At 43.8% G+C, this 14,641-nt stretch overlaps 1 protein-coding gene across 1 annotated transcript in view; it reads right to left on the bottom strand.

Moving 5' to 3' along the window:
• Positions 1-10,168, bottom strand: part of EVL (Enah/Vasp-like) — a gene marked incomplete at its 5' end in the record, with an annotated part of 21,529 nt that extends 11,361 nt beyond the window's left edge. Inside the window, 4 exons of the mRNA XM_009704427.1 lie at positions 4-84; positions 4,279-4,340; positions 8,766-8,829; positions 10,128-10,168. Of these exons, the coding sequence (XP_009702729.1) occupies positions 4-84; positions 4,279-4,340; positions 8,766-8,829; positions 10,128-10,168 (248 nt within the window). The remainder of the gene's footprint in view (positions 1-3; positions 85-4,278; positions 4,341-8,765; positions 8,830-10,127) is intronic.
• Between the last annotated feature and the right edge of the window lie 4,473 nt (positions 10,169-14,641).

Raw genomic sequence — 14,641 nt, 5'->3', positions numbered from 1 at the left:
GGGGGGGTGGTGGAGGTGGGGGCCCCCCGGATGAAGCAGGGATCACAGCAGCACCACTGGGATGACCAGGTGGAAGTGCTGGGCCTGAAATGCAGAGAATACAAATTAGACTTGAAGCACAATCTCCTCCAGCCCATACACAAGGTCACACTCCCACTCCCAAGGCCATGACCTGACTACATGATGACTGATCAACGCAAGGAAGCACAAAGCATGCAGAAGAACAGGAAACAGTGGTTGCATCAATGGTCAATCAGCTACAGTTGTGTCCTCCTGCGAGACCCTGTCATTGATAAACTAGCCATCTCCCTCCTCCCTGGCTGCACTAGTGTTTTATCCTGTGCCGAAATCAAAACACAGACAACACTTCCCAATTCATAAGCGGCATCTTCTTCTGCTTCTCTCATAGCTTTCCACATGGAGATAATAAACTACATCAGCCAACCCCATGGACTTAACATCAGCTTTTTACCAGAATCATGGGCTACAATGACACATCCTCCTTTCTGTTGAACAGAAGGTGTGTGGCCTCAGCAAAGGTCTTGCAAAGTAACGGGCCGGGGGGGGGTGGGGGGGGGAGACGAGACTCCAGCTTCAAGCACCCCAAGGTTCAGCAAAGCTCTTCAAAGCAGCAGCCTGCTGGAGAGGATGATGGTGGGTAACTCCGTGGCAGTGTTGTGCCTGTCTCTAACGGGTCAGATCAACAAATACACCTCCTCAAGGGTACTTCCCCATGTCATGCTCTCTCAGAACAGGCTGCTCCTGATACATAATCACAGGTTCAGTTGTTCAGTAAGTGTTATTTTGAAAGACCATCGAGTTTGACTAAGGAACATTTGGAAACTGTATTTAACATTAGCAGCCTGGTTTTCTTCTTATCTAGGTCTTCTTACAATACTGCCTTATTTCTGTGGTTACTTCTGCCATTATTTGACACTCCTAACTGCAGTCTTGAAATGAACCGTAGTTGCTATTAGAAATACTTTAAATGTTTCAAGCCCTCTTTGGTTCATGAACATAATAGCTAGCAATTCATTGTGGGTACAGTTAATTGTAACTGCAAAACTACACCCACCTAATCAGAGGCCAGCCTGAGGCAAAAATTGAATTGAGTCAAAATAATGGACTGATTTGAGTTTAAAATAACTTTATTGAACTAAGTGGATTTCAAGGACTTCTATCAGCTGAAGGACTGAGCCTCTAGTGGTTGCAGTAATATTTTTAGCAGAAAGTGAAAGGCAATCTCTCAGTTTTCTTCCTTTTCTAGGCACATCATTTAAGCATTATATGTGGTCATAAACAGGAATGGATCCAAGTCAGAAAACGTATGATCTGAATTGCAAATACGCGTTATTCATAACTGTTCTAACTCCACAGGCTTTAGATGAGCACTAGAAATCAAGACCATATGCAAAGTGGCAGAACCAAGCTCTTGATGTGCTTGCAATGAAAAAGGTTTGCTGTGACAAGCCCTCAACTATAAATGCAGTTTATACCAGGAAGAGAGATTTTAGAATGAAATAAATTACAGAAGCACAGGGGGTTCTGGGTAACTACAACAAAATCCATGTTATATCTTTTGACGGTAACAGAAATACCACTTTAAGAAAAAGAATAAAAATCACAACCTCTACCAATATTGCTACACAGACAACAAGTCTACAGCAGACCTGGCCTCCAGCTTCAGAAGAGCCCATCCGCTACGTTTGGACCATCTGAAAATAGGTTTTGTATGAAGCTCGCTGCCAAATGCAATTTGACTCTGCTGAACGATAAAAATCTCATTCTAGTCTAATACAGTAAGAATATACATTGCAACGACCCAGCTACAGGGTCTTGGTCCTGCAGTTCTTGCTTTTTGCCTTGCTTGTAGCTCAGAAGGTCCCTGGACCGGTCCTGAGTGATTTCGATACTTTTCAACCTTGGTTTCAGAAATCACATACAGCAGGAGGAGCCTTGAGTTTCTCAGCCCTTTTTCTAGGGGTCACAGGCAGTGCCAGCGGGGCTTTTTAAATGGCTGAGAGCTAAGGCTTTATACAGGTCGCAACTCATTCAAAATCAGTACTTACTCAAGTGGGCAATGGCTGATGAAGTCATGTAAGGAGGTGTCCTCCTGGGCATAGCCACCTCAGACACAGCAGCGTAAGGGGGAGGCAATGGAAGACAGTGTGACATGGGCTGATACCACTGCTGTGGAGGATGAGATGTCGGATGGGAGGATGGGGAGGGAGCCTGGCCAAAGGAGGTGGGGGGGCTGGCAATGGTGGGCAGCAGGGAGGAGGGTGCAGCTCCTAGGTGTGGAAAGAAAGACCTGTCCACGCTTTTCACCTGGGTCCCAGAGAGGCCTAAAGCAATTTGTTCTTCAGGATGGCTGTTCAGAGGTATGTTTGCTGAGGTCTCCTGGCCTGCTTTATCTGTAGGTCCCTTGACCCTGTCAGGTGGGACAGGAATCACAGGCAGGATGGTGGGACCACGTGGCTGCAGGACGTTACCCCTCTGCAGAGGAGGTGCGTTTGTGGCGGAGGAAGCAGAAGACCGAGGAGAGCATGAAAGAGAAGAGCGCCTGAGAAGCTGGTGAGAGGCGAAGGGAGAGTGGGAAGGATGGGGAGGTGGTGGAGACAGTGAAGTTCGCCTGATGCCTGCTGTTATGGTCCTGCGGTTTGGGCAGGCTGGAGGGGAGGAACCTGGGGTCGTTGGCAGCTCAGAGGCCGAGTGCCGGTGCAGGAGCTGCGGGGGCTCTCTGGCTCTCCATGGGGATCTGAAAGAGGATTGACTGGTGGGCTCAGGGACAGAGGGTGCCGAAGAGACAGCGCTGGCATGAGGTGGTGGTGGGGGCACAGCACAAGAGGCAGGAGTACTGCAGTTACTGCAGGTGTGAGGAGGAGACTGGGGCTGAGAAGGGGGAGAGCACACGCTTATCTGAAGGGTGGAAACTAAAAGAACAGAAAAGACAAATGAAAACAATAAGATGGGTATGCAGCAAGGAATGAAACCAAGGCAAAGCGGAATGGAGAAAAAGGAACCGTGAAGTAAATGCAAACAGAAACTCAAACAAAGCAAAGAGGAGATTGTGCAGGCACCAACTTGGGGGCTTCCAACCCTTGGAAGAACCAGAGGGCTGTGCGGAGCAGGACCCTTGCAGCACGGGATGGGCTGCGTGCTCTCCCCAGGACCGTGCGGAGCAGGACCCAGGCAGCATAGGTAGGGCTGTGTGCTTCGGTGCCAGTGAGGCTTCTCCAAGTCCTGTGTGAATCTCAGTCAGGATCATGAGCACCACCCTTGCACCACAGGCAGTTGCAAGGGAGGATATGCTGAACACAGTGGTGGCCACCTTGTAGCCAGGGAAGGGACAGTCAGAAGCCCCTGGGTGCCACGTCCCACTCCTTGCGGATGCTGAGGCAGGATTTCGGCTATGTTCCCTATGCAGAAGAGCACACAGTAACCTCTGCTGAAACAGCGTCCAACAACTTCTGTTGCTGACTAAGGTATGTGTGTATGTCTGAGCTGGTTTCAAGTCAAAAACTAAAAAGTTCTAACAGCTGAGGAAAAGCATTTCACTTACGTGGCCAGATTAACTGAAAAAACTTCCCCCCAAAAAAAGCACAAACACAAGATGGCCATCTTGGCTTGCCCTTCCTTCTTCCTGAGAGGCAAAGCCATACTTTGGAGTTATAAGCTATTCCTGTCATCTCTTCTCTCAGCTTAGTGCAACTTAATATGCTATAGAAGATTTTCATAAGCTCATTAAATATAAATATTTTTTCCATTAAGCTCACAGAAGACTCCTCAATTCATGACCACAAAATCCCCACTGATGAGCATCTAGAGCTATATTTTCCCCAGTGCTGTAGTTTGCTTTGTGATGCAGAGTGATGGGGAGCGCCTGACCTGGCACATCCAGCACATCAACCCCTTCGTGTTGACATCCCCGGGAAACACAGAGTCACTCTGGCAGTGGCTGTGCGACCTGCTCTCCTTGTGGATGTGGAAGAAGCAAGGCCAGGCCCCCTTGGTATGCCTAAAATCCCCCTCAGCTGTACAATTTTTGCCAAGCACAAAATCTGCCTAGCTCCACCAGCATGTCTCAGATGTGAGCCTCTGCAAAACAACACAACCATGCTCAAATGCATGTAAGTCTCTAGCTGAAAATGCTTTAAAACCTAATCATAACTATAACCACTTTTAGCAGTCTAGCTCTTGTATAGCACCACACAAAACCCAACTACAGCTAGAAGAGACAAGCAGGGAGAGACTATATCTGCTTGGTTTGATACATGCCTGTGGTAGAGGTTCTTCTTTCCAGAGATTCCTGGCGCTGTTGCTGTTGTTCCATCACTTGTCTAAAATAGCAATGAAAAAACCCTCGGTCATTATGTATTCTTTATAATTTTGAGTAAAAGCTTTATACACTGAGAAGCACTCAAGCTGTATGTCTCAGGTGGTGTGAGCCAGTCCCTCAGAGAAATGCTGATCCCATGAGATGGAAGTGAGTTTGATTTCACTTGCCCTGGCCACGGCAGTACCGTTGCATGCATTGGGTGAGCGTAACCAGGACTTTGCTCTGCACCTGTGGGACACTGCAGGGGTTGGTTGATCCATTTAAGATAACTCCTTAACGAGCTCTGCATGAGGAATAAATAGTCAGTGCCCAAGGCCCAGGAGACCACAGCAACCACACGTGTCATCAACCTGAAGTACATGAGCATCACAAGGAAAGAGTAAGGGGCGTCTCACATAAAATGACACAGTCCTGAGTCTCTTATGGATCAGGAGCCCAAAGGACTTGCAGTTAGAAAGAAAATATAACGAAGCTTGATCTGCATTTAGGTGCTGACTGTACAAAACCTGTTTAGTCCAGCTGCATGACCAAACCCTTTGCTGGCACAGGACAGCCTGGCTGACAGCCCTGCCACCTCACGTCCAGCATCTCCATCCCTGCACCGGCCGGCGTGGCCACGGGGACCACGACTGCCGCGTTTCCTCCACAAAATGCTGATCACAACATTGCACTGCTGCCTTTTTGGCACCTTTCCCCCCAGGAGCTGCTAGCTCCCGGGCTACCCAGGCCTGGTGTCCCGCAGGAAAATGTGCTGCCAAGCCTTTTCCCGGGCTCTGCTTTCCAGAGATGCGCAGTTCCCAGGGTCTATCAGCAGAGGTCTTCTCTTGCACACTGTAACGCTTCTGCAGAAAGAGCTGTCCCTCTGACCCCCGCCACAAACCCACCCTGGCATTTCTCTTGTTAAAAACATTGATAGCTAAAAACTAGAAGAGTTGCCAGGTTTTTTTGCCATGTGCACGGATATGAACTAAAGATTTCAACAATACTAAACCACAGCTCTGAAATTACCTTATTGAAGCACTTGGTAATAAGGTTTATTATATTTGTCTTCCATGGTTTCTATGCCAAGTTTGCCTTCAATTTGTTCCATGTATATTTGGGCCAGTCTTAACTGCATAGAGATTTCTTTTTGCCGCAACATCTTTACTGCATGGTCTGTACAGTAAGGCAAGCTTAACTTTAAGCAACACTTCTATTTTGACTCCTTATGTAATATTTTAGAGAGATTTCCCTGTTACATTTTTACTTATACTTTCCCGAGTCTGCAATTTTAAATAATTCTCTCTTATTTACATACCAATAGAAGCTTTTTAAGGAAAAAGGTCCAGTAAAATAAGGTTACATTATGTAGGAAAAAAAAGAATGTCTTAATTTGCAAAACAAATTTCCCATATTTCGATTCTAATTCAACAGATAGGAAAAGAAAATCCACTATTTCACTGTGGAAGGATCAATCCTAAACTGGTTTTATGTTCAGGACATGCAATCCATCGAACACAGGCAATTTCTGGAAAACTGTTATAGGCATCTGAGAAATTATTATATGTGCAATGGGGAAACAGGTTTGAGGAACAGTCTTAGTTGGCCGATTCAACTTGTTTCATTCAAGCTATGACACTTCAAACTAAATAAATAAAAATCTTTACTTCAATACATACCCTGGCTCTTACTTGATAGTTATGGGCTGAACATATATGCAACAGCACCAATTATACTGCTAAAATTCCAATTATAAACACATGTACTAAGAATTTCTTAAGCATATCATCCCCTACCTTAGCTTGGCATTCATTAGCAAAATTTGGTGAGGATGAACAACTTGACATACACATTTTCCTCATTAAACCTGGGGGAAATTCTAGGTTTATATGGGGGACTTGGAAAACTCCAGTTTGACAGACCAGGAAAGAAAAATTGGTAAGACATCTCCAAGTCCTTAGAGCTGCTGCAGAGCAGATACAGGTGCAGGGTGCTCCCCAAAACAAGGGTCAGCCATGGCCATTTGAAGTCGTTGGAGTTCATGTTAGCCCTGTCTGCCCTTGGGCAGAAGCAGTTTATATGTGCCAAGTGCACCCACCCACATGTGCTAAAAGGAGAAGTTTTTACACTCTTAGGAAGTCAAATTTATTTCAGTGGAACTAAATAAAGCCTGAGACTGGCACAAGGCTGCTTAAGGAGAATGCAAGGAGTAAAGTACAAGAGGGGACAAAGTACACCCTGCCTTAAAACACACTCACTTAACATTTGTGTAAAGGTCTCTAAAAAACCTTTTAAACAGACAAATTTGCAGGGTAGTTACCATAACTTCATTTCCTTGCCTGCTTATAAGATGTTCAAAAAAAGCTAGGCCTAAAATTAGGTCTGCTCCATGCTTAAAGAACGCATCAGCATAATTAAAGCTGAAAGTCCTCTAGTGCAGATGCAGTAAGATCTAAGTGCATCTACTGGCATAGCTTATTCCAGTCCAGTGGAGCAAAAGAAGCTTTCCCAGAACCATGTGCCCTGTAGCAGTCAAATAATACCTACCCAAAAGGCTTTTACTGTCTCTAAATGAAAAACAATAAATATTATTTTTTTCTAACGTAGTTAAGCTGCTCACACCTTAAATGTACAGACTAGACACCTAAATTTGAGGTCTGAGTTATATATGGTCTGAAGAATCAGTCATTTCCACCAGTGAAATGAAGAGCTGGAGCAGGCAGTGTCCCCCCGCCTCTGGGGGAGTAGGAGCTTGCCTCTGACCTTTAGGCTAGCTCTGCTATCCCAAAGTAAATCTTACAAATCTCCAGTGAAATATCATTACCTGCTGAGCCATTTAATACTCATATGTAAATCCCTACTAAATCTCAGGCCATTCAGAGTTATTCATAAAGGCGTGGGAAATCCCTACACATCCCTTAAGTTTTTGGAGGGCGAAAGAGAGAACCCTAAGTACCTACCACAGCCTGCGTAAGGGCTTTGCCTTAAATGACCTATACATGGTTCTGTGTAGGGATCAGTCAGAGTGGTAGCCCTGGAGCATCAATGCAAATGATATATTACAACACTTCATCTCTGCTGCTCCAGGAGTATGTGATATTAAGCTACACAACCATAGGCCGAGGGCAGTCCCTGGACCCTGCAAGGGGGGACCTTGCCTGCTTACATGTTGCACCTACAAATGAAGGCAGCACCCACTGAGCACCTCTCATTTCAGGCCAACATCTGACATCTTTGGTACTGAACTGCCCCTGCAGGTCTGGTTCCACTAAAATACTTACAAAGCTATTTATTATCTGAACCAAAGATTGGGCCAAGGCCTCTGGAGGGTTAACTGCACTTGCTGATCCTCCTCTCATAACGGAAGCAAAGGCAGACACCTCATTTAAGCAATGCCAGGCACCAAACCTGGAGCAGCAACAGGTCCTGCCAATTTCTGTACTCCAGCGCACTCCTGATGAAGTATGGCTCAGCAGCTGATACGTGTTACAGCAGAATATTCTCTGGAGTTTCTCAAACAGCAGCAGAAAGACACTTGCAGTGCGCAGGAATATGGGGAACAAAGGTGCTTTTTTTTGCATGTACAAGCCTATACTTCAACAGGGAAACACAAGCCTGGGTAAGCAGTGCTGCTGGCGTGGACACCACTGATGCTGGGCAGACCGATCACAGCTCTGACAGCACGGTCTACTGGTCAGACTAGAAGACTTTGTTCAGAATGGGATAAGTATAAAGCGAAGGAAGCTGAGGATACTGCTGCTACAGGGATTTCTCCTGCGGCTACAGGAATCGGGGCTGAATCAGCAAAGCTGAAATGAGGTGGGCCTCATAACTTGATTACAGAGACAGGCATATAAGGACAAACACTCCTGCCCACCTTGCCTCTGATGTCAAGGAGACCACTCCCAGCAGCTAGAGAAAAGGCCATGTGTAATAATGGCACCAGGTCTGACATATGTGTAAAGGTGAAGGATATGACTTTACACTTTCATTTATTATCCTGGTTTAGAGTGAAACATTCATAACAGGAACAGCATTATGATATAGGAAGCAGCCATACACAAAATGGGCCTAAGCTATTATTGAGAGTGTATATCATCTATCGGATGCTCCCTGGTCAATATGACTGTCAACTGCCAGCGGGAGACCCACAAGAGGGTAAGGTTAGGTTTTCTTAATGTGCTTCAGAAACACACACTCTACAAATTGCTTTTAAACATGCTTTGTCTTTAACTCTGAACATTGCTTGCCTTTGAGCAGAGTTCACCTAGAGCTTCAGTTCACGTCACCGTTTAAAAGTCATTACAAAATCATCAGCAATAATTAGAGAAAACTCAGAATCAGCTTAAAACAGGTACAAGTAAAAAGAACAGTGCTTATTGCTGAGCAAGGACTGCACGTTCATCCAAGTTACAACCTAGAACTCTACCATAACCGATTAACTCACCTTCTCTGTGCTTCCATCTCATCTGGAGATGGCCCATTCTGGACCTGGCGCTGGGCAGCTGGACCTACAGAAAAAATGAGAGAATGCTATTAGGAAAGTAAATGTGGCTGACTCTTTCAAAAAACAGTGCCACTCAGATTAATTGCTTCTCTGTCTTACTGTGAAAGAAAAACCTCAAGCACTATTGCCCTCTCTATGCTTTATTCTTTAATTCACTTCTTCCTATTAGACAAATCATCAACTCCTGTAAATTTTTAATCTCACAGGGAGAATCCAATGGCTAAATGTGTGAGCAGATTTGTCCAGAAACTTGGCGCTGTAGTAGCTGTAGACTACATACTAATCCCTTGGCGATAGTGAAGATCGGTACTGTTGCAAAAGATGTCCTGTGGAAGTACAGTCCATCACACTGGGATGCATTTCTAGCTTCTACAGGGTTCAGATCTAGCCTCCTTGGATTATTCTGTGCTTGCACAGTAATTCAACCTCAGTGCTGAGTTTGTGAGCATACATGCTAGCTAGCACTGCTCTGATGCTGAGCTGGCATCAAGAAGCTACCCGATGGAAGGTGCAAGGAAATTTAAAATTAAACAAGACTTTTACAAGGGTGGCTTTTCTTTTTACAATGCTGTTGGTCTTCTGCTTCTGTAGGATCCACATCAAGCTGAGTTTTCACTGGTATTCACTCACAAAACCCAACTACGCTTGTCACCATTTAAGTCGCATCTCCTCTCTTGACTCTAACCATGTACTCTCTTCTTGGACATTTAATCAAGCACATTGACACTACATGCCATTTTCAGAAAGAAATAATTATTCTGAAAATAAAAATAATTGTTGATAACATAAGCTACAGTGGTCTTGCATTTGGTGGAAGGAAGATTGTTCCATTGATTTGATGAGGTGGGTTTCAACTGGGACTAAACAGATAAGGATACTATTGAATGCAACAGCAATTTTCCTGATAAACAACATTGAGAAACAGATCAGTTATATGCAGGAAATTATTATGTCTCCCTTATTTTTTTCATTTTTAAGTGTAAAGTTTCAGCCTTTTAAAAGTTATCCAACAAGAGCAAATCAGAATTAAACCCTTACAAACCCAAATATGTCACTCACAAATTGTTAAGGATATTTATTTCCATTTTCTTTATATGTTTCTGCCAGGCAGAATGTCATCTGGAAACAAATTTAGAATGTATGACTGCGTGAAAACAGGAAAGATGGCAGAAATGCATTGCAGTCAGAAATTCCAGAACGTTTACTGATCCTGATGAAAATGTGCATATTTTTGAAATATGTTTAAGGACTAACATTTGCAGAAGGGGAACACAGAACTTTCTGCAAACTGAATCCATATACGCCCATTTTGGGTATTCCACAAATGGAGCTGGTGATAACCACTGAGTCAAAAGCTCTGACATTTAAAAATATCTTAGGATTGAGTATGAAGTGAAGACACTTCACTTCTTTAATGTCTCACAACTGACAACTTAATATTGTTTGTCACAGGCCTTTGGCAAACTATTTAGACAGAAATGCCACATTTTTTAAAGATCACACAAAACAATGAAGGGGGGGGGGCAAGGAGAGGGTGGTTTTTTTGGAAGCAAGCCTCCGGAAAAAACTTAGCAGGTATTTGGGAAGCATAGAGCAGGAGTCTCGTGTAAGGAGTTTAAGGTGTTATGAGGATGCCATGTTATTGCGTGAATGCTTGTACTGTGCATCTTCACCACTTAAGTGAAAGAAAGCCAGACCTACCCCTGAGCAGCAGTTACAGAGTGAATTTAACCTTCTTCTGAACACAGTAGGAAGACAGGTAATCTCCCACCCCCAGTCTGTGGAATTGGACCAGATTTCCGACACTTAGCAGTGTCACCAGCTTGGACCCTGGCTGTGGCGTGTGCAGGTAACACCCAGATTGTCCTGTGCACATACATGCACCTGTGAGATACTTCAATAAACAGACTTCTGGGTGAAAGACTTTCAAGGCTTAAGTCAGTTAGACCTCCCTCATTGGGTAACAAATTCCACCATGACAAGCCTTAGCCATGTTCATCAGTGCTATAGGATTTCATCATGAGAAAAGCTCCCTTGTATAAAGACTCAGAGCATCATACAGAAGCCAGCACTCTGCTTGGAAAGAGGACTAAAAGTAGGTGCCAAGGTGAACAAGAAAGGCCAGAGGATGAGGCAAGAAACAACAATTATGCCCTGGCAACAAATCGTGTCAAACTATATAGGAGGCTCTAAAGATGCCATCTTAATCTGGTACTTTGCCATGAATCTTCTCTTGGGGCCAAATGCCCAGAAAAATGAGGCAGTTTGACTTAATACTAGACATGCAGAAGGAATCAAAGACCAGACTATCAACATCACACACAAAAAACCAACTCCTTTTTCCTGTGGGCACTGTTATGAACTGGCTATGTAGGTTTAAAACCAAACAAATCCAATCAAATCAATTTGGAAAGTGTCCTAAAGAAATCCTTTTAAGGCAACATGACAAAACACATCTGGAAGTTGAGGTTATCGCTTTTTACCTCCTGGAGCTTTCTTAAGGTGATCTTGCATAGCAGGCAGGTAAATCAAAGAGCATACAACCCTGCAAACAAGTCCATCTCCGTTTTCAGTACGAAGGAGTCCTAGTAAATTCAATGAGTTTTCTTAGATTTTACAGTATGTTTGTGTATGCTTGCAGGATTAAGACCACACTTGAAACTAAATACACTGCTTTTGGTTGCAATACATGGTTGCAAAATAAACATTGGCTTTAAAAAAGTTGTCTGTGGTACAGCAAATACCTGATATATTCCCAGGGCAGACCACAAGTCAATTCAGACAATGGTACTGGAAAATTTTTCCCTTACTTCGCTGAAATAACTTAATTTCAATCCCTTATTCAAAGATGAGCTCCATGCATTAACAGTCCCTAATTTTTTTTACATTAAGAACCCCAGCTGATTTTTTCAGCTGGCAGCATTTCGTTCTTACCATTATTTGGTCATAGTGTGAAATGTCCTTAAAATGAAGCACATAAAGCTCCTAATTACATTTTGAAATTGCCAATTTCTTCATAATTTCTATAGAAATGCCCTCCTCAAGGAGGAGAAGAGAAAAAAGATCAGAAGGAAAGAAGTTACTTCAGATCCAACAGAGTAAATAATTGACCTTCAAAACCTCTTTGCACAAGTGGTGACAAATTTGCAGATATTTTTATTTGCACATTAATTTAAAAAGCCAGACAACTTTTCAGATGCACAGGGTACATGACTGCATGGCCCGCAAAATGCCTTAATTCTCTCTCCGATATCTTGAGACATGTAACAATTAGTGTTTTCTGAGTAATGACTAATTCCTCTCTTTTACAGGTTTAGATTTCTTACTTAAATCAACACACTGCAGCAAAACAATATTCATTTATTTAGATCTTTTCCAAACTCATTTTTCTTCTATTTTACTAGTGAACAGTAATGAGACATGAAAGAAGTGAACTGTCTTCACTTCATACTCATCCGAAGATATTTTTAATGTCCTCTTCTGCACATTAGTTTTGTTTAGCACAATTTTCTCCTCAGAGTGCTTTAGAAGTGAAGTACCCTAACAAAGTTGGGAGACAAAAAAAGGCAAGCATGAACAGGAGTATGAAGCTGCAGTAGGTAGCTTGTCCTCTCTCTTGTGTAAAACAAGAAGCAGTGGAACAAAAGTTGCTGAGATAATGCCACCCGAGGAAAAGCCTAGACCAGCTGCAGAGGTCAATCACAGCCCATGGGCACAGGGATACCTGTTTTGTGTTCCTGCAGACGCTTGCATTGTTTGCAAGTGGTTGGAAAAGAGTTTGAGGAAAGTTGTATGTGGAGTTGCCCTGGGATAACAGGGTGTTCAGGGCAGTCACACGGTTTGCTGCCAGTGGGGTTATAGCTCTTCTTGCCACCAGTGGGGAAACACACCGGTTCTGTTTGGCACTGGTTGTAGTTTTGCTTGAGTCACTCATGACCATAAGAAATAATTCCTTCTAGCATTCTGCTTGTGACCTTATTCAAACCTATAATTTTTCTATAATAATATGAAATCTTAATTTGCAAACCCTAAAGAAAAAGGTTAGATGCACCCTGTTTTAGCAACAAAGATTTTGCCTGAGGGTGGCCAATACACTTAAAAGTCCAACCCAAGTTTTCAGGTCTGTTCATTGCCAGAAACATAAATTCTGCTGGATTTCCCCCACTCCCAATCCAGACTTCTCAGCAGACTCAGGCACACCGCCATCTGATGTGAAGTCTGCAAACAACTTCGATCTCCATAATGGTGGAGTTTCTTGTTTCTCTCATCCTTGAGCTTGCTTTTAGCATGCCTGGCCAAAGCTCATATAGATACTGAAGGAATGCTTGGTTCTGTATGTATACGCTCTGCAGTGCACATACAGCAAACACCTGTTTGAAGATTTCTAGGTGGATTTCTAGGTTTAACTCCTCTCCACATTTTTAGATGTATCTCAGACCAGAGCAGACATGAACAGTAAGTGCTCTTGGTGATGGCATCCTCATTTAAACATGTTTCTTGAGTTGCTCTGTGAGCTGCCTCCGACCCTGACAGCCTTTGGGAGCAGCCTCACAGAGAACAGCATTTCTCACCACAATAACCAGGAGAGACCGTTTTGCTACTGACCTGTTTGCAGCTTCACAGCTGTTGAGATCTACATTTTTAGCAACTAATTAATGCAGGAGATATGCTGTGAATCTGTGTTTCCTCGCTTCGTTGCTTTGTAATAATTAACTGTGTTTTTATATAAGCATCTTGTAATTCAACTCAAGGCAGATTTTGGGAGCACACAGACATTTTCTGAGTTTGCTTTCTCTCCTCCTGCTCAGCTGCCCCAGCACCTGCTCTGCCCTCACCCTGCTGTCCCTAAAGACGACAATGGGGAACGCCTGACACAGGGCACTGCTTTGCAGTGGGTGTGATGGTTTCCATATGCCAGTGGCCACTCCTGCATCACTGCACCCCACTACTGCTTAGAGATGTCTGTGTCCGGACCCATGGCCAGCCACAAAATAGGATCAAAGCTGTCATCAAGGGAAAATCATGCTCCGGCTTCCACTCTGGCATAGTTGCAGCGGGAAGGCACAAGCAAGCAGGAACAATGCCATCATTTCTGTCCTGTTGGGGCAGCCCCGAGCAGTGTTCCTTTTTCCTCTTTTACTTATGCTATAACTGCAAGCACCACTGACTGCATGCACTCAAGAAAGTGGCAAAACTAGGCCCATTTCCCTGAGCAACCAGGACTTTGTACTTCTTCCATACAGAAGGTCCATCTAACCCACTTACAGATCTTTTATTCATTATATATACTGGAAGCAGACCCCAGGTGGGATTTCTGCAGCCCCTGTAGCCTCCATGGTGCTTATGGACCAGTGCGATGAATGTGGTGGGCTAAGAAAAGGGTCCAGAGTCAGAGTTGAATAAGAAATATATCTGAGCTTTCAATTCATGAGGTGATTGAAAATTTCTGTTCTGCATATGAACGAAACATGATGATTATGTGTGAAAAAAAACACAGCAGACTATGGTAGGAAAAGAGGTGACCGACAGATAGACAGCTCTCCCTCATTGTTTGATGGTTTCACTATGTACTTGGACTGCAGAGGACTCAGGTTCAGGCACCAGGTCTGACTTGTTGCCATTTATATCCTGGGAATGTTACTTGCTTATCCTGACCAGAAAAGAAAAAATCATTCCAGATTACAAGTTTCTGCAAAGCTTTTCTTTCCCACAGAAATATCTTTCAAATAAATTGGCATTTTCTGACAGAAAAAACGTATCAGTTGTCAAAAGCATTTCTGACCAACACTAACCCCAGCATCCCCATTCAGATACAG

Source organism: Cariama cristata, unplaced genomic scaffold (genome assembly GCF_000690535.1).
Source record: "Cariama cristata isolate BGI_N322 unplaced genomic scaffold, ASM69053v1 scaffold19527, whole genome shotgun sequence".
In the NCBI taxonomy this organism is placed as follows: domain Eukaryota; kingdom Metazoa; phylum Chordata; class Aves; order Cariamiformes; family Cariamidae; genus Cariama; species Cariama cristata.
Note: the sequence above shows the minus strand (reverse complement) of the source record. Positions and strands in the feature narration are given on the sequence as shown.